This window comes from Centruroides vittatus, unplaced genomic scaffold (assembly GCF_030686945.1).
Source record: "Centruroides vittatus isolate TY-2023 unplaced genomic scaffold, ASM3068694v2 contig_817, whole genome shotgun sequence".
NCBI lineage: Eukaryota > Metazoa > Arthropoda > Arachnida > Scorpiones > Buthidae > Centruroides > Centruroides vittatus.
The window spans coordinates 1,965,368-1,993,069 of NW_027122532.1; the positions used below are offsets into that span (position 1 = coordinate 1,965,368).

The window sequence follows — 27,702 nt, forward strand, 5'->3', positions numbered from 1 at the left end:
AACTACATTATCTATCTTATTACAAATTTCTATACTACATGTGAAAAACAATGATAAGGTTACTATTGTATATTCGAATATAAATTCGTATATGCATATTTCCAATAGAAGCGCCGTATTGTCGAATACGGGACAACTTCCATGGCGAAAATATCTGAATGGCGTAAAGCAGCCAGATTACAGGCATTCTCGCATGCGCTTTACAGAGCACCAACCTCACTCGGTTTAGCTCATAGATCTACACACCAAAATGTCGTATAACGCTTCCAATAATTCTATTCAGGGCTGGCACAGCTTCCCTATCATCAAATGTCACCACACGCCACTGAGTTGGATTGTTAGCATGAGCCATTTTGCACGTGCCAAGAGAGGCAAAAAACAAATTATACAAGCCAGATATTCATACCCAAATGGCTCATAACGTTCTCATCCAGGCACAACAAATGGAAGAGGTCTGACACCAAACTTCTTCATAGATTCCGCAGACATTTTACTTTTCCGGCTCTGTCGTGTTTAACAGAGGGAAAGTTTGGCGATCGATCAAAAATAATCTTCAAGATTTTTACATTTTTGGACCTTAAAACGTTGATAAATGCAAAATATTCGGAGGTTTTTTTCTACGTGTAGATATTAGTGTGTGTGTGACTAAAAATCCGGTAACATATCTTTCTTTTAGACTTGCGAGTAGTATAATTGTTATCATTGTCAATATCTAATAATACTGTCCGAACTCTTGCCATCCTGTTATTACCTATTTGTCAACCTCATCATTCTCTAATCATCTCTAAGTTATTATGTGCTTATAAATATGCTTGATATGTTGTCTTAATAGTTGGAATTTCTTCTTTTTCTCTAACAGTCTATACTTGAAATCCAAGAACTAAATTTATTGACTTTTAATCCTCTCTCTCTAACCTGTTCCTAACTTTTTTTTTTGGCTCAACTTTAATCTCTCTCCATCTCATTAAATTAATAAAGACAATATAAATTATGAATAACATATATCATAGCTCTTTTCTCACTGCAAACTACATTAATTCACCTAATATTAATAAGTAAAAAAGATATGAGCTTAACCTTGATAAACTCCAAAGCCACCCTAAATCTCTTTTTGTTTTTTTTTTTTGTTGTTGTAACACTTTAAATCTATCCTATCTTAACACATGGTTTAACATTTCTATACATTTCCATAATTAAATGTATATAATCAGAAACGGACCATCTCCCGAAAAATTCCTGGAAATTATTCGACCCGTTCGGATTCGATCCCGGATCCCCCAGAACGATAGGCTACCACCTTCACCTCTCGGCCATCCTGGCTACATCCTATATTAATAACGTATATACAGGCTTAACTATAAATTTTTTTACTCCTTTTTCTTGCCCTTAACGAAAACTCCCAAAAATATTTAAAAATGAACACAAATTGTAAGCAACAAACAATCTAATCAATTTAAAGTTTAAAATCGTGAAAGTGATAGTCAATATAAATATAAATATTAACGACATTTACGAATAATGTTCAAAACCGAATTAAAATAGTATTTATAAGCAGTCCTTTAAAAAAGACAAAAGAAATATCTGAGTTAAAAACGAGAAAATTTCATATATTAAAAGAATTTCGAATGTTCGCTCCAGCCAAACTTAGGACTACAGGCGATCGAAGCGCTCTAAGTGGCAGAAATGTTTATTAAGCCAGTATATCTATCGTCTGATATTATCTCCCGCAACCCATTCCCAGAATTCATCTTAGTCTATTAGCATTTAATTATTTCGAATTAAAACTTTATTATTCATTATGAAAGATGATATAAAAATTCGAATTTACTTATTATAATAAACGGAAGAGAAATAATTTATCGAGAAGTATTAAATGTATTTTTATTTCTCGACAGATGGCACCGGTGTAGAAAAACACAATTCGACTGCCATCTTTAGTTTGGAGAGTTTAAGTATAAATAATTACTTTTACAAAATTAAGTAATAAAATTAATATTTTTAATTTAATAAATGTAAATATAAAAATTTTTAATTGGTAGAAAATTTTTAAATTTCTCTGTATATTTATTAATTTTTTGATAATACTGTAGTTAAGATATATTTCTTTATTTCTTTTTCCCCTTACTAGAGGGCGCATGTATAAAATGTTTGAAAGAGTGCAAGGTGATATACTGTACTGATTATCGCAAATAATTATTTATTTTTGTTAATAATTTGCTGTTTAAAGTTACGTGAATTAATGAATGAACTGTCTGGCACTTGGACTGACAACTTTAGGGAGATCTTTGCGAGCGATGGGTAAAGTCTGTAAGGGATTTTATGCAGTGAAAAACGGACGTCGTCCCGGGATATATTTAACGTGGTTTGTATAGTTCAATATTGGTGATAATGACGAGGATTAGGTCAATGTTACTCTTGGTGCCAAGATGACGGCTCGTCTCTGATTCCAGCAAGGAAACAGTGGGACGCACGTTCTAACCTAACCTAACCTAACCTAACCCAACCTATTCTAATAATTTGGTTGCTATTATGGTAATTTATTAGAATAGGTTAGGTTAGTTTAGAACGTGTCCCCCACTGCCCCCACTGTTTCCTTGCTGGAATCAGACGAGCCGCCATCTTGGCACCAAGGGTTACATTAACCCATTAACTGAGGATTACATTAAAGTTTTGTAGAATTCTCTAGATTGGGACGTGGCTCTTAGTGTGTGTCATTAATTGGACAAGGTTTGATGCCTTCCATGTGTTGTTTGCATTCTGCTAGGATTCTGGGCATTTCTATATGAGCAAACATCCAACAGGAACTATAGATCTAGCATAGGGTTGCTAAGTACTTGGGGATAAAGTCCAGGACAAAATGAGGACACGATTCAAGCTACGAATGATACGTTTGGGACCTTAAAACAGAACTGTAGATCATACTCGTAGGATAAAAAAAGTCAAAGGAACCGTACCTCTATGAGTGACCCTTTGCGAGATATAGCCTCCCAAAATCGGATCGTGCAAGATTGCGAGCTGTGTCATGTTTAACTATTTAGCCTATGCGACTATGCCAGCTTTGAGTAGCCCACTTGACTGTGCGTGCAGTACTTATACTTTTAGGGAGCACTGAGGTTCGAGCGATAACGAGTCTTCGTGATGCGTAGAATAGAGAATAGACAGTATACTGATATCTGTTAAAAACTGACCTTTGGAAGCAAATACAGTGGACCTTCATTATAGCGCTGCTCACTATACCATGCACTCAGTTATAGCGTGGGCGATGTTCGCGATGCGATAAGCTCAAACACGTTTAAGGAAGATGCACACATGCGGCGTGGCAAGGAAAAGCGGCAGAATGATGTCTCTTTTTCTCGCTGCACAAGTTGATTTTGTGCCGCTTTTCTCGTGCTGCAAAAGTTGGTTGAATTCTATTTTTTGCAGCAACTGCTGCCAAGATGCGTTTCTATCAGCCAATAACAGCTTTTCTGGTAATCACGTGAGAAAATACAATCGCGTGGTGTTTTAATGGCGGAAAGTTTGACGTGGTTAACCGAGATAACTAACATCAGAATAAAGAGGAAAGGATAATAAATTTAACACAAATTCTACACAAATAATCATATATAAATTAATTCAAAGAACAAAACAACCGAATCTTACTCGAAATATTATTCTTTATCGAGAGATCTTAATTGAGGAATAAGCAAATTTTGTACACCAGTTCTTTCTCGATCCAAGAAAATATCTATAATCTAAAATCTTCATTTGAATCTTCAACAAACTCTTCTAGCTAAATAAAACAAGCCACACAAAACAAAATTTGTAAACTGATGGAATAGTGGCAGTGTCGGTATCGTTCACCATCTTGAATACTGAACGCATGTGCCGAAATGTAAGCAGATTGCCGCTTGTGTGGTTCAGCTGCCGCGCGCTGAAAATGTGTTTGCAACACCGCTTTTCCTTGCCGCGCTACATGTGTGCATTGTCCTTTATACAGGTCCGTGCAGTGTTAGTTTGTAGCACATTTTATTGTTACTGTGTATTGAGTAATTGTGTATGTATTGAGTTCCTGGATGTATTTTGAATAGTGTTTAATTATTGTATGCATGATGAGTAAAAGAAAAGCTTGACAATATTGCTAAAGAGGTGAACCGCATTACACCGCACCACTCGGTATAACGCGGTTCACCTTATAACACAGGTGTTGTTTCCCTCCTGACATGCTCATTATATCGGGGTCCACTGTATCACTAAAGAGTCATGTGCAGGTATGGTTCTTTTGACTGTTTCCTTGTATAGGGGGGGTCTATAATTCTGGGAGGTGCAAAACACTCATTCAGAGATTGAATCTTTTCGAAAAAACTGGGACGCATGTTCTAACCTAACCTAACCTAATAAATTACCATAATTATTAGCAAGCAAATTATTATTTGAATAGGTTAGGTTAGGTTAGAATGTGCGTCCCACTGTTTCCTTGCTGGAATTAGAGACGAGCCGCCATCTTAGCTACCTAAGGTAACATTAACCATATATTTAAAATAAGTATAAAGAAAAGGTACTTTATTTTAAAATCTATTCCTTCAATGACGGATGAAAATTCTTAGGATTGGTACCCTGATTGAGTTCTTTAAGAGTCTTTTTGTAAGTAAAGTAGCATGCAAATACAGAATATTCTGTACTCACAACCTTATAGTAATACTTTATTTATGCCACTTCATTTTTTCTTTGTTGCAATGCCAACCTTTTTTCCACAATCTCAAGCAGAAAATTTTATTAAAGATTATCAATGAAAACAAAAGTGAAAGTACAATTTACATAACAATATATGACAAAGGATTAAAATAAGAAAATATAGAATAAGAAAAAAACAAAAATGTTGTATTCTTGTTGCTAGATGTAGCAAGTATTCCAATAAAAGTTTTTGGAAGATGGAAAAACAATGCTGAAAACCAGAATGTCTGGCAACTCTAATCTAGCAGCAACTTTTAATGAGATATTTTGCTTAAAAGTTTACCATGTCATTATTCTGGCTGTGTATCCAAAAGTTAGTCTTGTATGTTTAAAGTTTTCAACTGTTTACTAGGAAAAACCTTACAATTTATTTATTATGTATATTTAGTTAATAATTTAATTTTGCTATGGTTTACCATGCAACATCAAACTCTGTATAGTAAATATATATCGGCAACAAAATGTTGGCAAGGATGGTGCTAGGCAATAATCAGAGTATGCATTGCATTATGACACTTCATTCACCATTTTAATAATTAAAAATGTAAAGAAGTTAATTGTAGAAAATTTGTACTAGGATATTTTTGTTAGTGCTAACAATGCTTAGAGACTGGATAGTAGTACTAAAAATGTTACAAAATGAAAAAATAATGTGGACATGGAAGACCTGCACTATTAACAGTGGTTGCTGGTCTTGTTTCTTGGCATTATTTTCAAATGTCATAAGCACTTTAGTTCTCTTTTATAAAGATAAGTTTAAAACTTCAAGTACATTGTTTGATATTTTAAATCTTTATTAGACTTTGCAAGTTACCACTACAGGAAGCAAATTTTGGAAGATGATATCTTATAAAGAGTTACTCAACATCTGTGGCTCCTTTTTGAATTCTGCTTGTAAAGAAATACCGTACGTTTCTATATTCAATGGTTGACTCAACAGAAAATTCACTGTTGAGTCCCTCCGTTGAACGATCTGACGTCACGTTTTGCAGAAAAAAGAAATGCTGTAGTTGAGAGGTCGCTTTTCAAGATGGCTGACTTAAGTAACGAGAAGGGGGCGATCGTTACTGTTTTGTTAAATAATTAAAGTAACTCGCTTACCCATTATTCGAATAAATCCTTTTATTCAAATGAACCCATATCTGTATAATTTTCTTGTATACTGGGTCTTTCTTTAATAATTTTAATTAATTTCTTGAATATTTATATCATTAGGAAGAATTAAAGAGGGCTAAATATCGGTTGTAACCAATTTTGCACAAATGAAAAAAATCTTAATATTTCAGTATTGACCAGATTATCCAACATAATTGTGCAATCACATGTTTTATCATATACAGATCGTTCATTAATCTGTCTGCTATTACAGTATTCACAGCAGCGAATGGATAGTTTCTATGAGCAAAATTTACTTTTTCGTGGCAGCTGCCATGTTAGTTTGTTGAATACTCAACAATGTTTGAGGTCGTTGAGACCGTTGAGCTCAACAGTGAAACAGTGCTGACGTCACTAGTCTCAACAGAGACCTCAACGGTCCATTTAGAAACATTGTTCTCTCACCGTTGAGTCAACCGTTGAATATAGAAATGTACGGATAATCTACCATCTGACAGTGTCAACGGTATCTTTGTAGAGATAAAAACCTTGTCAGTAATTGCGCTTAATGTCAATGATTTTTACTGTGTATTAATTACTAGAAGCAGTCTCATTCATTCATATTACTTTATGATAATTGAAATGAAATTTAATGAATTACATTTTTTGCTAAATTGAAAAGTAAATCAAATATTGGTGCTTTATATTTGATTACACTGCAGAAAACTGTTAACATTTATTAGTTATCAGTGTTAAATTATTAAGTAGATTTTGTGTTCATCTTTTGATAATTCAATATGTTTCTACTGGTTAAATTAGTTATTAAGTAATATTTAGCTTGTATCTTATGGAAGAAGTTTGCATTTCTAGTCTTGTAAGCTGAAAACCTGGATTGAAGACATGAAATAATATTGTCCATAAAGAGAGAGACGACATTGGTATGTCCTCAAATCTTCACAGATTAAATCAAGACTGCTATCATCATCCATTAGATTATCCTATTTGTAAAATCCAATAAATCAATCTTTTCAACTATGAAGTAGAACTACATAATAGACTAATTAGGAGTAAAGGTAAAGTAACCTTTACTCCTGGGATTTTAGAAGAATGCTAATATTCTTGATTCAATTAACAGATTATCCTCAAGCATCAAAAATCAACATTTTGTGCATTTAAGTTGTACAGCTAAATCTTTTAATAAATAATAATAAAATAAATGTTATACACTGTTATAAATATAAATTAATTAACAAATTAATTGAATTTCTCTTATTTGTCTAAAATACATTTTAACATTTGCAAACAAAGAAAAACTAAATGAAAAATATCAGTATAAAACTAACCAGTTAATTCTAATTTAGAATTGATGAATCATAAATAAATTTAAAATCTTAAAGTAATTTATTGATATTTTTTTAGGGCCGAATGTGAATCTCAAGTCAAAGGATTTTCAAATGCAAAATATAAAAAATTTTCTACGAGATCTGAAGCTCTGTCATTTATTCAAGGTATTTCTAACATCATAAATGATAAATCTGATGACAAAAATGGTAAGTAAGAAAGGAATTTTTTAAATTTTCTTTGTTTGGTAATCTAATTCTCACTCTAATGAATTCCAATAGTAAAATGTAATTATTACTATTACTATTAATAATAATTCTTTAAACCAGCAAATTGATAACAGTTCTTCTAGCAGAAATATTTTATTTGATAAATAAAACATTTCTGTTGGACTTGAACTGTTTCTTGAACTGTTGTTATTAAATTAGGAAAAAGGGTTAATTTGATATGAATCTGACATATTATATCTTTTCTTCCTTAAAATTTGTGTCTGCAATTTATTCAATATAAATTATTGAATTAAATACTTTTACATGATATATTTCATTTAAAACATCATAAATTAATATTTTGTAAAATTAAATTTATACCAAACAAAATTATTTATAAACTTCTTGATTGATAGAACCAAAACTTATCATAATATTGTACAATAAAATTAACTGTTTTTAGATTATACTAGCAATGTGTGCCTGGCATTGCTAGGGTTTTTGCAGGGATGTAGAATTGAGAGAGTATAATAAAAACAATGGTGTTAGTAACTAAAACATTCATTTATTGACCTGGATATTTAATAATGAAACTGTAAAAGAATAATAAGTTTCTTGTTCTTGCGGAACAATGATAAAAGATTTCTAGTTTCATTTCATAACTTTGATGATCCAAATTTCACAAAACCATTATTGGTGCTCCAACCTACAGCTCCAGATTATGAAGTTGTAGTCCAACTGGTTAAAAACTTCACTGGGTACATTTGGCAATACATTTGTTTTTAGATGCCAATATTGCTCATATATTGATTTCTGGTTTATGTAATGTGTTATCAAATTATATTCAAATTTTCAGTGAATTTACCATCACCAAGATGCAAAAGTTGTGTAGCAAAAATCTCTGCTCATCTGTCTCCCAATAGATGGACCTTCATCTAAAGGGACAACTTTTTAACGTGATTCCACACTGATGATGACTGTAGGCAGGCAAGCTAACTAACTATTATCGACAAAGCGTCTCGACAAATAAAGTTCTGAAATAAAAAGTTGATGATGAATATTGCCAAGTGTCTATGATTACACCCAGTCATGACATTGAACCAAACAAGAAAAAGAAGCGGTTTTGACTCATACAACAATATTATCAATAATCCAAATGCCAACAATCTATTATCAACAAACAAACAAATAACAATTAACATTTATTTATTATTTTTTCCAATAGAAGGCACTGTGTGTAAAGGATACAGAATCTATACCCTACCCAATATTTTAGGGTAATATATAGCTTAGTGTCAATTCCAGGGTCTAAGTAATACTCATATGAATGGTCCAGATTGGTTTAAGAATAAAGATTTGTATATATATATATATGTGTATTATTTTATATGGGATGTAACAAAACTCCTTACAAGTATTTTAGGGATGGATTCCAGTGTCAAAAATAAGCTTCGAAATTTTCTATAAACATTTTTCAAATTTCACTTCATTTTCAAGATCTAGCCTGACAAAAAGTACTTTTCAAATTCCCCACTGAAGTACTAATCAATTCCCATTGTCCTCCGTCCATCTATCTGTCCTTCCTTAATCTTGAAAACAGTGTTAGATAAATGAAAGATGAGACCAGATATGGAAACCTTAGGGGCAGGAGGTCCCGATTAACTATAGGCTATATGAACATCTGATACAACCTGGAAGTCATGTTATTTCAATTCAAAAATTTTCCCTGAAAAGAGTTAGATAGATGATGGGCGTGATTTTATTCTAACAGGAAAAGTTTGATATACAGGGGCAAGCCACTACTAATTTGACGTGGAGAGCATATATTTTAAATTAAGTAGATTAAAAATATGATTGTCACAATGCAGGGCTGCAATTTTTAATGTCACAATAAATAATTGTTTATTCTTTATAAAAACAACTGAAGCACAATATTTGTATTAAAACCACTTTATTCAAGCGGAATTTGAAAAATGTTTATAGACAATTTTAAGCTTACTTTCTGGTTCTAAAATATATCATTAAAATATTGTAAAATTCTGTATAATTCAAAACAAATAGTTAAACAAAAAATTAATTAGTTTTGAAAACAGAATACATACATTAGAACACACATGAAATAAAGGGAATGAAGCATTTGAAAACAGCAAGTTTCGGGTGAAATAATTTGTTTCTAGATTTATAATTTTTAATTTAAATATAATATATTTGTAGATGGATATAAGTTTAATTTATGAAACCTGTTGCTTACTTAGTACCAAAAAAGAATATTATGAAATTTTAATATATTTTATTGTATTCTATTGAGTATAGACTGTTTTTTAATGCATATTATTATTATTATTTTAGAAATGAAATGTCAGACAGCTAACACAAGTGAATCAAAGAAGAGAAAACTGGATGAATTTCTTAGACCTGAAGAACAAGACGAAACCAAAAGTATTGTGTTTAAATTACATTTAAAATTTTGGCTGTCATAAAAATTAATATAATTTAATTCTTAGCATTTCTGTGGTATTAGATTTTGAAACTTAAACATTCATTAATTGATAGTTTAATTATAACATTTTTTTCCAATACTTTTTAAGTAGGAAAAAAATGTTATAATTAAATTGATTATCAGTTAATGAATTTAACTGAATTAATTAAATAATCTTGTTTAAACTTTGACAGTTGCATAACTATTAAGAATTTTCTGTAATAAATTTTATTTTAATTCATTCATATACAGGAAATCCTTGTTAGTTTAAAATTTAGGGAACAAAATATTTGTGACTTCAAATTATCTGAGATTTACATATTTCTGTACAATATGCCAAATGCCATGTAACTGATGTAATTTATTAAGCAAATGAAATATGGCTACTTATACAGAATGCTATTTTTGTTAATTAAAAATAATATAAATAAACTGTAGGTAAACAGCACGTGTCTAGTGAGAACCTCACAGGTTGCCAGATAAGTTTTATAAAAAGTAAAGCAGAATTCCTTAAAATGTGGCCAAAAAGTAGTAAGTTGTCCAAAAGTGGTAGCCTAGAGCCCTACAAAGATCTCAATCCATTACTCATAGCCCAATCTTGCAGTATTAAAACCCAGCCATATTTTATGAAATAAGAGAAAAAAAAGAGTAGTCCGTATGTAAGGTGACATCCAAAAATGTGTTACTGTAAAGTAGAGTCATATTGACCAGATTAGAATTGTTCTCTTATGGCATGGAGACACTTTGATCTAAATGAATGAGCATATGCATATGACAGTTTGGACAGAATTTTTACTTCAAATTATGAAGTAGCCATATTTCAAACTAACCAAATTCCTTAACATGTAAATCTCCATATGCCTGCCCAGGTACAGTTATGAACTAACAGAACCATCTGAGTTCAAATTAACAAGGATTTCCTGTATTATATTTATTATAACATCAATAAATAAAATCCAGGATGGAATAGTAAAATTACAAAAACTTATTAAAAAATTACTTTTTGTAATTTTGATAAAAAATACAGTAATATTTGTCTTCCATATGTTTATTCCAACCTTCAGTACATGATAACAGAGTTGACCTTTGTTTTATTTGTTCTCTGTCTGCACATAACAGGCATTCCCCAGTTACGACCAAGTTGTATTCTAAGTCTGTCTTTAAGTTGAATTGGTAAATGCTAACCATATATACAATCAGTTAGTCAAATATTTGTCTTAGTTCATAATATATATTTTAACTTTCTATGCATATAAACATTTACAAACCACTTCCAATATACTAAAAATCTTAAACACAATGCAGTGTTAACAGCATGGTAATTCGAGAAGAACTAATCTCAAATTGATGAGCTGCAGTTAGTTGTGGAATGTTTACAAATGTCACAAAGTAGTGTATCTGTTCACTATTGCTAACCATTTTATTTTAACAAAAGACAATGGCTGTACACAAAGTGTTTAGCTGACAGAAGGGGAAGGGAAGAAAAAGGGTGAAGAGATAGAAAGCAGAGAAAGGAAGGATCCCTCTGAGTGGTGTAATACATAAGGTTATCACTATCTCTACGATTAATGTTGGCAGGCAGTTTTTAGGCTGCAAAACTGTGGATCTAAAAGAAAATCTGAATTGTAGCATACATCAATAAGTAATGCAGCTAAATAAAAGCTAGACAGAATAAAGTATAATGCATAAAACTAATACTAAAATAATACAGAAACAGCTAGCAAGCCCTATATTACACCATTATATTTTATTCAAATTTTTGCAATAATTGACTTTGTAGCAGTTTGTTCTTAAGTAGAAGTTGTCTATAAGTTGGGAATTTGTAATTCAGGGACGGCCTGTTTGTAAATTGTTAAAAAACTAGTGTTGATCATGTTCTAATGATTGCAATGGACATGGAAGACTTCAAAGAGTTTTGTATGTCTTCATTTTTGCAATCAGTTAGATAACAATTGCTTAAAATTATAACCATCAAAACATTCTCCTAATTTATTATTTGTTGATATATCACAAAATTGTTTTATGTTTCTATTATAACTAAAGCTAATAAATTAAAATATAAATACACTTTTACTCATTAGGAGCTAAGAAAAAATCTGTTTGTATATATACTGATGGTGCATGTTGTTCAAATGGAAAGAATGGAGCAAGAGCAGGAATAGGTGTTTATTGGGGTCCTAATCATCCACTGTGAGTAAAAATTATAGAAATATTAATGCCGCATGTATATCTTAATAATTCTGTTTTTTCAGCTGGATATTTAACTGTAATGTAATAATTATGCTTTTAATAAAATCAAATCAATACTTTAAAATTACAGAAAAGGTTTAAAACAAATCAAAGAGTAAAGGTGATTGTGAATGGACATTCAAAAGATTTCAAAAATTTTGCTTTTGTATTTAGATTCCAATTGTATATTTTAAAAAGTATATTTACTACATGACTTGAATTTTTTATTAAAACCCAGCTTTACTGTACAATGAAATCAGATTTATGAATAATATACATAAATATACTATAGATTTTTATCTGTAAGAAACTGTTGTTGTGGGAATTTGAACCATTGATGTTAGTATTTGTTGACCACTTGCCTACAGAAAATTTATAATGATCACAAAAATTATAATATAAAGAAATTACCTGATGAAATCATAAGAATATTTTTGATGAATTTAGAAATTTTATCTCTGAAAAAATTGTTTTATTGCTAAGAAATCAGTTATTTGAATGATACTTATTATGCAAATTATTTTTGTTTAATAAGGTTGCTTTTCTTTAAGGAATGTAAGTGAGAGGCTTGAAGGAAGGCAGACAAATAATAGAGCTGAAATCCATGTAAGTAATTTTGCTTGAACTTGATAAATTAAAATTTTATTCAATTAAACATATTTTTAAAAGTAAAATTGTATTTTTATTGATGATTATTATTATTAATAGTAGTAAGCCATTTGTAAAGTATAACAAGTGATTAAAGAAAAACAAATATTTTATTATATGAACATAAATCACTTTTTACAAATATAATGGACACTGCTAGGATTTTTTTAATTCGAAAACAGAGTATTCAGATCCAAGTTTTTTTTAATTATTACAGTAGAGCATCGATTATCTAAATCAATTGGGAACTAGGTTGTTCAGAAAATCGATTTTTTGGATAACCGATTATGTATGAAAAAATACATTATTAATATAGTATATTAGTATATCCCATGTTGAAATTTTTCTCCATCGCGTGTCGCTTCACATTGAATTTTCGTCAATGTTAAGCCTAATTAAAATTTTTATAATAATCATGGCTATTGTATCGTTAAAAATTATTTCTTTATTTTGTACAAACAAAATAAATATATTGAAAAATATAAAAACAAAAAATATACTTTAGAAGTTAATCTAGTATCAAAAACGTTCGATTCGGCATGACACACGTCCTGACACAGTCCAATTGGAACACTTTTAGTTGATCGGTGTTTGGATAATCGATGCTCAACTGTACTTGGAGTCAATAGTTGATCTGAAACTTGATGAGTTTGGGTCCAAATTTTGTATATATTGACAATAACAAAGAAAATAATTAAATTCTGCTGATTTTTTACTAATCCTATCTTTGGTTACCTTTACTAATGTAGTGTCTATTATATTACAGTTCTAATACTTCATGTAATACTGAATCAATTTAGTTGTTATTTCATTTTTTATTTTTTATGTTTTTGAGGAATGAAATGCTATAAAAATAAACTGTAATATTTATTATGGTAAAATAGCAATGCAAATAATTAAAATTGATATATAAATGTAAATTTATGATTAAATTATTTTATATAAAGAAAAAATTTTTAGTTAAGTTAGTTTTAAATTTTTTGATAAGATGAGTCAAGTAAAAAATATTCACAAAAATTATTTTGTACTTGGATCCGTCTTATCAAACTCATCAAGTCTTCGCAAACCCTATCAGAATTAGCATGTCTTGAACATTTAAGTTAATTATAATAACATAAAGATTTATTAATTATAATTAATATTATTAAATTTGTACATATTTATTTATTTCAATGTGTTATTTTAATATAAGATTCATTAAAATCCAGATTGTAATTTTAAGTAAATTTAGTTGCCAGATTGTAATGTTTCCATGGATTGTAATTTTATTTAATTATTTCACTTGATGATGTCAGTATAAGTGAGTCCCAAAATGATTAGAATAAACATATTCTATTGTATTTTTTTTTTTTAATTTTATTTAAATAGCTAGGAAAAAGTGGAACACTTTAAACATCAAATTTCTTAATTGAAGAAGAGAGGAAAAACAAACAACTAAATAATTTTTATGCCTCATCAGCCACCGTTAGTCATTTCCATTTTTTCCCATATGTTTCATTTCAACAATTTGTTAATGTTTATATTATTTTTAAAGCATTGGTTGTGCAATATAGAATAACAATTTAGCTGTAGAAAACATGTATTTGAAATGTATCGCTTTTGATTAATATTTGATCTTGAATACAAGGTCTTTCAAAAAGAATTCTGAATTTTAAATTATTGTAATTGTTAATTATTATCTGAGAATGTCATAATGTTCATTAAAACATTGAAAAACCGTTCAAGTTTTACATTTGCCCATTGCAATTTCTCAATGTGCGTATGATGCCACACAGCACATATCCAGTTAATATTGATATTCTTTTACACTCACTACAACATATCTGTTGTCACTCCTCCCACAGTAGTCACAATTCCCTCTGCAGATTACGAATGTTGCACGATGACAAATGTTTTCAACTTTGCAAACTGCAGAACACAAAATGTTTTCTTGGTTTTGGAATTGCCATTTTCATTTACAGCACTTCATAGAAGTAGTAAACAACAAGAATATTTGAATGCAGTTGGGAGATGAAACATGGATGGTTATTCTATTGATTGGTGTACATTGCATACTTCTCGGATAATAATTAACATAATTACGGTAATTTGAAATGGTAGCATTCATTTCGGAAGACCCTGTATTAATTTATATATGCATGGTCTGTAAATAAAGTAGTGAGACTTTTTCTGTAAATATCTGTATTCATAATTAATCTACAAATCAACTCCATCTCCTTCAAAATAGTCCCCTTGGGATGTGACACAGTCCCTAAGATGTTGCTTCCACTTTTCATAGCAGTGTTTGAATGCAGAAAGTGGTATGGCCTTCAACTGGTTGGTTACAGCCTGTTTTATGTTTTTTGTTTTTTGTTTTTTGTGCCAAAATGATACACTTTGAGGTGTTGTTTCAGTCTGGGGAAGAGAAAGTAGTTGCATGGGCTCGTGAATACGGCGAATATGGGGGCTAAGGGACAACAGGAATATTTTTCCGTGTCAAAAACTCTGTAATCAAAAGCACCATGTGACAAGGTGCATTGTTGTGATGCAGCATCCAGTTTGCAAATCCTCTTTGATGTTTGGCCTCACATGAGCAACATGTTTTTGCAGTCTTTCAAGAACCTCATGGTAAAAATGCTGATTGACAGTTTGTCTTTGAAGCAAAAATTCTTTATGGACAATTCGACTGCTGTCAAAGATGCATGTCGCACCCTGGCAAGAAAAGTGACACAACTCAAAAAATGGCAGTTTTGAGATCATACATATTTTTCAATGACATAAAGTGCCCCAACATTCACAACAAGCGTCACATCTCTATCTCGCAAAATAACAAAGTTTTTAGAAAAGCAAGAAAATTGACATAACTCAAAGACCTCACCTATATTTAACTGATAACACCTCACATTCGACGAGAGCAGAGCTACAGATCCATAATTACTATATTATAGAATGTAATAGAATTTACCGCTATAAATACTTGCCTGAAATTTAAAAGAAGCTTATACAATTTCAGTATAAGTATTCTTTAAGTAGATTTTTCTCAAATACTGCATTTTTGAATTGTGTCACTTTTCTTGCCAGGGTGCAACATGAGCATGAGTTTGATCTTCAACTTGCTCATTCTCATTCTCTTCAGCTGTGGGAGGTTTCTGTGTGCCACTCTTCACTTTGGCATTTTGTTTCTGGATCGTACTCAAAGATTCATGCTTCATCACCTGTAATGACATTTGTGAGGAAATCTGGATCATTTTCAATCTGATCCAGACAATCACAGCACACTTCCTTCCTCTTGTCTTTTTGCTGAGAAGTGAGGTTTTTGAGGACTGTTTTTTCACAAATTTTTTTCATTCCCAATTCCTTGGTCAAAATTTGATGAACAGTTGTGTGGTTCAAATTCAGCTCATTCACAATCTGATGGTTAACCGACAGTCAGATCACACAAGGTCCCTGATTCATTCCACTTTTGCATCAGTTCATGAAGTTGATGGCCTTACTGGCCGAGAGTCATCTTCAACAGGATTCTCAGCCTTCTGAAAATGCTTTAAACTATCTAAAAACCTGGGATCTTGACAAAGCAGTTTTCCTGTAGGCCTGTTGAAGTTTTGCAAACATTTCAGTGGCATTGTCTCAGAATTTGAAACAAATCTTGATCACACAACGTTGTTTGTAATTATGTTTGCTCAAAAATATCACTTTGCAAAATGTGCACTCACAGTCCACTAGTTAACGTGACAAGGTTTTCACTTGAACTGAAGCTATATTGCACATTGTCCTTACACTACTGACAAGAAGAACCCTGCAGTGTTGTCAGATTTTTCACTATGAAACCAGTCGCATTACTTTATTTACAGACCTCGTATACACCCAATTCCATTTTTATGTAGTAGATAAATTCCTGAGATATTTGTGGAAAAGTATATAAGAAGATACGTATCTTAATATGAGTTCTAAGAATTTTCTTTAAAAAATAGCAATTTTCTAGAAAAGAACGTAAATATTTTTTTCTTCAAATTAAAATCAAATTGAGATTTAGAAAAAAAAAAACAAATTTATTAAAATGTGTTGTATCAAAACAGGTTGCATAAGAAGAGTATTGAGGTGTATGTGTATGTATGTATGTATGTATATATATATACTATGTAAACCCACTACTACTATTATACAATTTGACTAGTTTGACTAAAAAGAAAATTAATAATAAATCCATCACGCTGGCCTATAAAAATAGTCTAAAAATATTTGTTAGTTCATAAAGTTGTGCTGGGATTTATGAAAATTAAGGATACCTTTTTTTTGTTTGATATTTATGATTTTGGCTTATATTTGTTACTATGTATAAAACTACAGTAGAGCATTGTTTATTCGAAAACCGGTCAACCGAAAGCTTTCCAGTCGGACTGTGTCGTGCCGAATCGAACGTTTTTGATACTAGATTAACTTCTAAAGTATAATTTTTTTTGTTTTTATATTTTTCAATATATTTATTTTGTTTGTACAAAATAAAGAAATAATTTTTAACGATACAATAGCCTCTATTATTATTATAAAAATTTTTGTTAGGCTTAAAATCGAAGAAAATTTAACACAAAGCGACACACTACGAAGAAAAATTCAACATGAAGTGACACGCTACGGAGAAAAATTTCAACATTGGATAGGTTAATATATTTTGTCGTACATAATCGGTTATCCGAACAACCCCAGTCCCCAATTGATTTGGATAAACGATGCTCTACTGTAACTATAAATTTAGTAAGACTTTAATAATAATTGACTTTATATTACTTTAAATAGGCAGCAGTACGTGCATTAAATCAAGCCAAAGAAAATGGATACAATGATGTAATTATTTACACAGATAGCAACTTTCTTATAAAAGGTAAACACTATACAAATCAGTTTTTGATTTAGACAATTTCTTTTATAATGACACTTTATGTAATACAATGTGATACATTTCATAAGAAATATTACTTTTTGTAACCAAACATAACCAAATTGTAATCTGAAAAATTTGGCAATATTTGGGTAAGCATTTGTTAAATAATTTTGAGCTTTGTATATTGTTTACAATATACAAAGCTTAAAATTAATGCCATTTTGATTATATGGCTGCAGTTGATTATGATATAGTTATGAATTAAGTGGTTGAATCTCAAACATTACACAAGAACAAATACACTTTTTGCTTTGCTTTTCCCTTTTCTAGTTACCGTATTTTACGGACTATAAGACGCACTTTTTTCTTCGAAAAATTGCCTCCAAAATTAAGGTGCGTCTTATAGTCCGTAAAATACGGTATAAGAAATATTTCTTACAATAGTTTTCTTAACACATTTATAAGAAACAATAACAAATATTTTTTATAGCATTCAAAATTACTTTTTTCTTTTTAACATTATTAAAAACTATTGTTGCCAATTTTCATGGGAAACAAATATTGCTTTTTAGAGTCCTAAAACAAGTTAAATAATAATGAAATCATTGTGTTACATTTATTTTCACTGGACATTTTGATCAATTTATGTACAAAATTGCTGGTAGTTCTAAAGGCCAGAGTTACTAGTGTAGTTGAAATATTTTTTCTGATTGCTTCATTTGAGCATTTCATTTGTTAATCCATAATTTGTATACACTAATGAGTTTAGAAATATTAATATTGCTGAATTATATTTTCTTTGCATTGTGAACTACCTCTTTCCATTGTGCACTAACGTCACCAAGCCTCTCACTCTCTGTGAAAGTATCTCTTGTGTTATGTTTGTGTGTTTCTAGTGCTTTTTAGCTTTATTTGTGTGTTTGGTTATATATAATTCCTACTTATTAACCATGGCACACACTTCTTTGATGCCATATCAAAGAAGTGTGTGGAAGCAACAGATTCTAAGAGAAATGCTGTAGTATTAATGATTGATGGAAAAAAAGAACTTATCGCAAAGCATGAAAGCAGTATGTGTGTGGTGGATCTGCAATATAATATATATCTGCAAATAAAATGAAAATGCAATTATCAGTTTATTATATGGTATTTACATATTTTATTTATTATTTAGAGCATTTAATTGTTTATTTTTACCTTAAATTATGTGTATTTGTTGTTTAAGTTTATCAAAATGGACATTGTTTAGAGTTTGGGAATGAATTAATTCACTTTCCATTATTTCTAATGGGAAAAATTTATTCAGAGTTCAAATGGTCTCCTGAAGTGAATTAAATTTGAAATATATGGCACCACTATACTTTATGATAATCTCACTAGTAATTCATTTAACTCATTTGACATTACAACATTTTCTCAGTGTTTAAGATATGTCACATGATGCTTGCATTTGTCAGATTTAAGAAATTTTATATTTAATATTACAATTTTATAAATAACCAAGATATGAGTACAGTACAGTACATTAATGGAAAAAAATATTTCATCATAGATCTCATTAGAAAAACACTTCTATCTATTTCTCTGAGCTTATTTTTCATCTAAATCTCACAAATAATGGTTAATATAGGAAATCCTTGTTAATTCAAACTTGGATAGTTTGAAATTCCATTAGTTCACAACTATACTTTTGTCCTGGTTGGGGATATAGATTTACACGTTAAGGAATTTGGTTACTTTGAAATTTGAAGTGAAAATTCTGTCCAAACCGTCATGCATACATTAACTAGTTCATTGAGATTGAAGTGTCTCCATGCTATAAGAGAACAATAGACACTAATCTGGTCAATATGGCTTTGCTTTTACGGTAAGGGCACGTTATTTTATGCAGTGCTTGAGAAGCACTTTATAACTAATACTCTGAAACCCATTTCTAAATGGCAACACTGCTCGTGAGTCATTTTGCTACATTTTCGCTGCATAAAAAATGCACCCTAACACATTTTTGGGTGCCATCTTGCTCATAGACCTACCCTTTTTTCCTCTTATCTCATTAAATACAGCTAGGATTGCAAGATTGGGCTACAACTAGCAGATTGAGATACTTGTAGGACTGTAGATTACTACTTTTTGAGGGACCATTTTAAAAATAATTTGAGCTACGTTTGAGAATTCTGCTTTACTTTTATAAAACCTATCTGGCAACCTGTGAAATTCTCACACCACACATGCTGTTTTGTTTACCTGTAGTTTATTATTATTGTTGTTAATTAACAAAAATAGCATTCTGTATAAGTAGCCATATTCCATTTGCTTAATAAATTAAATCAGTTTCAGGTGACATTTGGCATAAGTGTACAGAAATATGTAAATCTTGGATAATTTGAAATTCAATAATTTGAAGTCATGAATATTTTATCCATTGAACTTTGAATTAATGAGGATTTCCTATAATATCAGGTATGTAATCAGAAATTTCTGACTATGGTTCATTGATTTAGCTGATGACTTGCATAGACTTAGTGTAGTAGGTTAGGCTACTGTAAAAATACAATAGCACATGATTAGTGATAGTAGTGACCTTCAACTAGTAACTAACATGATTAGTGACTAGTAACACATCATTGTTCAGGGAGTATATCATATACAAACCTATACATATGACAGTGCTCAATAAAAAAAGAAAAGACAAGAGGCAAAAGCTCGTTACCCTATTCACTCAAATACATACTTAAAATAACCTTTAATATCAGCAATATAGTTACAGAAACTATTTTTGGCTGTGTTGAGTATGGTAGAATACAATGATTGGAGTTGATGATAAATATAATATTGATGTGAGTTTGTTGTTGTGATTTTGTCAAGTTTTTAATGCTGTTTCAACTCCTCAGGAAATTTCTAGTCATGATGACTTTATTTAAAAAGTTCACAAAAGAATTCTTTGGACATAACTATAGAAGTGTTCTTCATCTGTTGTCTCTTCGTATGCCTTTATGATTAACAATTTCACTGGTTGAGATGACCTTTCTTTAGAGGCAAATTGTTAATCCTAAAGGCATACAAAGGGACAACAGATGAAGGACACTTCTATTGTTATGTCCAAAGAAGAATTCTTTTATTCTTTTGTGAATTTTTTTAAAGTATGTTTATGTCCTGGCTAATATATTTTTATGATTTTATTTTTACTTTCTCTTTTTTTTTTTCTAGCACTTGTCTAACAGAATTTGTCTAAAAGAAGGTCATTCTGTTAGACAAGTTGTATAATTTTTGTTTTTTGTTCACACAACCAGTTCTACAAGTTTAACCAGTTTTATCACAATCTCCAACAAGTTTATCAAGTCTAATAGAATGACTTTCTCTGGCTTTCTTAAATATGAACACATTGAATGTATTTATTATTATAGTTTCTTGTTCTTTTTCTTCGTATTTTATTCTTATATAGGTATGAATTTTTGGCTATTATTTTTGGATTTAGGATAAGTCCAAAAATAATAGCCAAAAATTCATAGATATATAAGAATAAAATACATTGAATGTGTGTTTTAATTTTATGAAATTGAAATTTCAATTAATAAAAAGTTTTTGCCAGGACAATAAGTATAAACTTAAAAAATTTAAAGTTTTCTGTTGAAACTTTGATCATATTTAACCTTTTCCATGCGGTTAGCTACCGATCGGTGTATATCATGTGACTTTTCCATTCATCGGTAATGTGAAATGCACCAATCAGTGTAACTTAAAACATAAATCAAAAAATTTGATTAATTTGCATTATATTCAAGTTTTTCTGCAATCTTAGCTTTGATTCGCTCTTCTGTAGGTCGATTGACTTTGTTTAAGCCAATAAGTGTTTTGTTACCACCCCTGGGCCATAAATATTTCGGTAAATACATTCCCCTACTATTCTACAGTAAATCTTCACAGTTAACTACACAGTTGGCTGAAAACAATCAAAGGGAAACTCCTTCTAAGGTTTTATTTGGTATCTTCTGTCTTTGTTGACATTACTTTAACTAATCACAGACTTGTGAAAGAAAAAAATTGCCACGAAAAACCCCGCATCCAACCTTTGAAATAAAATGTAAACAATCACAGTAAATTTGCTTTTTAAATCGATTTTTAGCTCTGATTAACTAATTTAATGCACTTAGACATTAAATTAGCTAATTTGACAATATTTAGGTGAGTAAATATGTTTTTAAAACTTCTAGCGATAAATATTCCCGGGAAACTCCACCTTCCTATAGTAAGTCTATGGAAGATGTTCGTGCTGTTAATGGGCTTTAAAATTTTTGTCAAATCAATTCATATATATTTTGAATACATTTAATTATTTTACAAATATAAGAGCAAAGCCATGTCCGTGTACAGCTGACTAATCGGTGCTGCTTCACGATAACAATTGACTACTCTCCCAGCTAAGTAATTAGAGACATAGTGTGAATAATGGCAATAACTTCTCCCCTGCTCTAGGTAGAAAGCTGCGGTTTGTTTTGTTTAAAAGAGGACAGATGTTTCTATCTAATAGATGTACAAAGTTCAGCAATTCTCTGTAAATTAATTTTTTTTTCTTTTGTTGGTAAACTTAATATTATTTTAAATATGTATAAAACTAAAAATTAAATAATCATAAACTGTAATACGTTTTTAATCAAACAAAAAAAAAACAGATTGAATATAGCGCGATATTGAAGCGAAATATCGCAATTTAAAAAATTACCCAAAAAATGCAAAAATGCGCCGCATAACGAATTCCACTTATTTACTTAATGCTAAAGGTTTTTAGCATGGATGGGTTAAGAAAGCTTAAAGAAGACGATTCAACACAACCGAAAACATTTATATATATACTGCTGGGGTTAGAGGTTATTGAAGTATATATTTAGAAAGAAAAGGATGAAGGACAACAAATGTTAATTTTTGTTTTTTTACCTTGTCACTGTTCACTAGTCTGATGCATCTATTACTTTCCCAGCTGTTATATATAACAAAGGGAAAGTATAGTGATTGGTAAAAAAAGACCGCCAGATTTTTAGTTTTGGACTCTAGGGACCTTGAAATATCAAAATGCAAACAGTTCAGGGTTTTATCTGTATGTATGGATGTTAGTGTGTGTGTGTGTGTGTGTGTGGGAACAATGATTTTGTTCATTCTCTTTGAAGCTTAATAGCTCCTGTGCTTTTTGCTGAAAATTTCTGAAATTTTGCAGGAAGGTTTGTTTATTAGGGGATTGATGCTGTTAAATTTTGATGATTAAAAGTTGGGGTGGGAAGATAAAGGTGTCGTGTGTATCTCCAGTAGGGTCAGATATAATGACAATTTTATTCATTATTGGCATTTACAATTTTTAATAAAACCCATTCCTACCATCGAAATTAAGCTTTTTGCCATTTTATAATAGTTAAAAATATTAAAAATTTTTTAATAAAATATTGTAACAGGTGGCATTACCAAATGTTGCTGGATTATTTTTCTGTTTGATTCAGTGTTCAGCTGCTTGTGGTAGTCTCTCTTTTTATACTGTTTATTTTTTAGGAGTTGATAGCATTGGTTAGCAGGAGTTGATTCTGTTTCTCATTCTCTGCTGATCCCTGATCAGCAGAGAATGAGAAACAGAAGAGTGTTAGTGTGAGAAATTCCATCCCTTGTAATTACATTTCTGGATTATATAATTCTGGGAACATAATAGTAATAAAAACACAGATTATTAAACACTTGGATACCATACTACAAATATACTCCATAAGCAAATGATACACACAAAATATACTATGAAAGAGCCATAATCACAGATAAAACAGCTCATCACAATAGATCCAACATCACTCTCATTGACAAATGCAGTAAGATTGCTTATATAATAGACATCTCCATTCCAAACACCTATAACATAAAAAATGCTCACACAGAAAATCAACAAGTACACTCCACTTGCTCAAGGAATAAGACAGACGTGGAGGATGGATAAGGTATTTATTGTACCCGTCTCTTCTACTGGTGTTAAACCACATACACTACACAAGTCTACATTAAACCTTAATAAAACATATACATGACACTATAGAAAGCTGAAATATTAAACACATGTCACATTGTTTGGAAGTTTCTAGACATTGACACATACCAATAACACAGAATTGGGTAGCTTTGCATTGTCTATAGTCTGGCATAGCACTTAGCACTGGTATCAGCCAAGCATGACATTCATGACAAAATAATAATAATAATTGATACTTGAAAAAATTTTTATTTTATTTAAAATATATAGTGAACAGATAAATGAGGAAATACTTCAAATAAAAACAAAGCATCAAAAAAAATTTATGTTAATAAAATAACTTTTGGGCTTAGTAAACACTAGTGTTGTGTGTTTTCCAAAGACACTTGGCAAGTTTTCCATCAAATATCTTACGGTACGTTGTCTTGTACTCGTTTCGGGCTTTGCCCCTCCTCAGTCAGCTGTTGGTTACACTTTTCGAGGGGCAAAGCCCGAAACGAGTACAAGACAACGTACCGTAAGATATTTGATGGAAAACTTGCCAAGTGTCTTTGGAAAACACACAACACTAGTGTTTACTAAGCCTAAATTATAGAACAAGACACGGTTTCATCAAACAGAAAATAACTTTTATAAATGTAGGACAATCCAAAAAGGCTTTGTGGCTACAATATGTTCTTGTTATTTTGTTAAATTTTGCTGTTGTAAATTGCTGTTGATAATATATTATATTCTGAGTGAATTTATAGATTAATTTTAGTAATGTTAAAATTTTTAGTAAAAGAAATAGCTAGCTGAGAGCCTTGGTGGGCTGTAGGTGCTAAAATCATGACCAGTATGGTTATATCTAAAGTAATAGCTCTGGAAGTGAAGATCAAAAGGAGGTCTGGGTAGCGTAATTGGCAATGCACTAGCACAGTATGCAGAAGTTGTAGGTTTAAATTTCACTCCAGGCTGATTCTTTTCTTTCAGAAATTTTAAATTAAAAAATTCTTATAATTATTAAAATTATCACAAGATGGCAGCCCCAGTTGCCTACAGTAGTCAAATTTTTTGTATCTAATTATTAAAATTAGTCTTATTATAGTTCAATAATACAGCAGATCATCTAGCATTTAGAAAATTTATGTTTAAAAAACACTATTGGACCTTTCAGAATCCAAAATATTTACATTGGATTAATTTGTCAAATTTCTATAAACTTTATTTAGTTACAGCATTAATTACTAAGTTATATTGTGAAAATTATAAAAGATGATACAAATCAAATGATACTGCCCTATTCTTATCAGCCTATAATACGATTAATTAATTAACAAGGTAGCAAGCAATTTGGACTAGAGGTAGGCAATTAAGCTGCTACTTCATGTTAAATTTAATACAGTAGAGCATCGTTTATCTGAAAGCCAATCAACCGAAACGTCGGTTAACCAAAAGTTCTCCAGTCTGACTGTGTTGTGCTGAATCAAACGTTTTTGATACTAGATTAACTTCTAAAATATATATTTTGTTTTGTTTTTATATTTTTGTTTGTACAGTACAAAATAAAGAAATAATTTTTAATGATACAATAGCCACGATTATTATTGTAAACATTTTCGTTAGGCTTAAAATCGACAAAAATTCAACGCGTAGCGACATGCAACGGAAAAAAATTTCAACATAGGATAGGTTAATATATTTTTTCATACATAATCGGTTATCCGAAAAATAAGTTATCCGAACAACCCCAGTCCCCAATTGATTCGGATAAACAACGATCTACTGTAATTAGAAATAAATAAATTTTAATTTATAATATTCTAGAAGAATTTCGGAACTGTAATCAAAACTGCAATTCCTGTTTACTGTGCCAATAGCTACTTACCCACCCAATCTAAATTGTATGATTAATTAGCTATATTGTAGTCTGATAAGAATCAAGTTCTATCATCTGATTACTAATGTCTATCAGGTTTTATACAAAATAAGTAGTGGTTCTCAATATTTCTCATGTTGTGGATTCCTAAAATCCTCAGGCCAAGATGGACTACAGACCATCAGTTGAGAAATAGGGATATAAAAGATATTATAGGTGTGATACCTCCAAAATTATTCATTATTTAAAGAAAAAATTTTAAATTTTTTGGATGAATTAAATTGTTTTTATCAAAATATATATAGTACAAGAGATTTTGGAACATCCTTTTCAGTGTTTTGCATTGCTTCATAATGTTCTCTGCATTTTTTGTAATTTTAATACATTATAACATTTATTTGCAGTTATTTAATGTAAATATGAAAATTTTAATAATAAATAATTGACAGTAAGACAAAAGAAAATATTATAAAATTTAAAGCAAAGCAATTATATACATTTTTTAAAATAAGCAAATATCGTTTAATATCGACTGTTTGTATACTATTTTTGTTACATAGATAAGGACTTTGACACTTTATTGAACACAAAAACATTTACTTTTTTGAGGTTTCAAATTTTTCTGATAATATACTTAAGTCTTCTTTCGTTATATTTTTATGTAAGAAGTCTGCTTGTCTTCAAATATTTCATTTAGTGAGTCCAATCTACTAGTAACTAGGCCTTGAGAAATTGCTATAATTTTTTTTTTATTATTCAATTTTGTAAAATTTGTGTGCATGTACATCTATGAAATTTTGTAATTTGCACATCAGTGATGTGGGCAGTGACCAAGAGAGGCCCCATGCACAGTGACAAAAAGAGTAACCAACGACTTACCTGTTTGGGAGTGAGTGCAGATTGCTGCACACTAGGCAAATCGGTGGTGGCTCTCCATCCATAACGTGATCTGAGGAAAACATGTCATTGGTGGATGGTGCTGATGTCTATATTGAAGTTTTAGATATTCATTTGTATTTCCATTTAATAAGGTACATATCAAATAGTTTTCATCATCTTTGCATTCAAAATATAGACATTATAGTGATTTCTCAATGCCTAGTTACTTGTCATTCACCCTGTAGTTCTATATATTTTATTTACTTTGTAGTACAATTGAGTAAAATTCTGCAAAAATTAAAAATAATAATGATTTAGATGTTACAAAATTTATCAAGTAAAATTTAAAATTAACTTAAATAAAACTTATAATTTGCTATTTTAAAATACAACCATTCAAAAATAAAATGCTCCCTTTAAACAACTATTCAAAGACTATCAGAATTCCATCCTGAAAGGATTGGCCAGCACTGCACTAGCTATCTTTGCCTCTGACCCTGATATCTGCATGGATTTCAAGTGTGCATGCCTCATATGCAGCTCTTTCTGGCACTCCTTTCTCAAACATCTAGAGCAAGTTGAAATTTATAAGGCTGCCTGCAAAAGTACAGCTATTAACTTTTGTGTTGTAGACTCATTTCCTATGGCATGGAAGTCTTTCTTCAAACTGTAAACTTACTTTTCTCTCCTCCTTCGTCTCTCCTTATGTCACCCCTCTTTTCCACATACATACAGCAATCCCCCATTGTTTCAACAGCTGCAGAGTTAGCCTAAAGATGTCCATTAAAACGGGGGAAAATGTTAGCAGTTTCCAATTTTTTTGCTTTTGTTCCATTTAGTTTTTGTAACTTTTTGTATTTACTATTTTATATATGAAAAAGTATTATTCTAACAGGAGTAACTCAGTGGGTTAAAACATGGAAAAAGAATGGTTGGAAATTATCGACGGGTGAACCTGTAAAAAATAAAGAAGATTTTGAAGCATTAGAAATTGCAAGAAAGGACCTAAATGTTAATTGGGTAAGTATAAATTTTTTTCTTGTAATATGAAAATCAACTTGTCAAAAATGTCCGAATAGTATGAAGAAATTGGAAATTTATAAGATATAATTTTTCATTTTATCATCTTTGTTTGTAACAGTGATCCAAACATAGAACTGATAACCAAAAAGTCTGCCTTATAACAAATTTTTAATTTCTTAAAATTATTTAAGTGTTTTTGGAGGATATCCAATTCTTAACAGGAGTACGAAACAAATTTACATTTCATTATTGTTTATGAACTGTATTTACTTTACAGCATTTTCATTGCTCTCTACTGTATATTAATGATACAATAAAAATACTCTAATGAACTATTAAGAATATATTTGTTAGATTATATTGAAATTTCAT

General features: G+C 30.4%; 1 protein-coding gene across 1 annotated transcript in view; it reads left to right on the forward strand.

The window, feature by feature from the left end:
• Window positions 1-2,138: 2,138 nt before the first annotated feature.
• LOC136982252 (ribonuclease H1-like) overlaps window positions 2,139-27,702 on the forward strand; it is a 28,719-nt gene continuing 3,155 nt past the window's right edge. Inside the window, exons 1-7 of the mRNA XM_067278717.1 lie at window positions 2,139-2,362; window positions 7,228-7,358; window positions 9,708-9,797; window positions 11,919-12,027; window positions 12,618-12,672; window positions 17,488-17,572; window positions 27,203-27,327. Coding sequence (XP_067134818.1) covers window positions 2,244-2,362; window positions 7,228-7,358; window positions 9,708-9,797; window positions 11,919-12,027; window positions 12,618-12,672; window positions 17,488-17,572; window positions 27,203-27,327 — 714 coding nt within the window. The 5' untranslated portion in view covers window positions 2,139-2,243. The remainder of the gene's footprint in view (window positions 2,363-7,227; window positions 7,359-9,707; window positions 9,798-11,918; window positions 12,028-12,617; window positions 12,673-17,487; window positions 17,573-27,202; window positions 27,328-27,702) is intronic.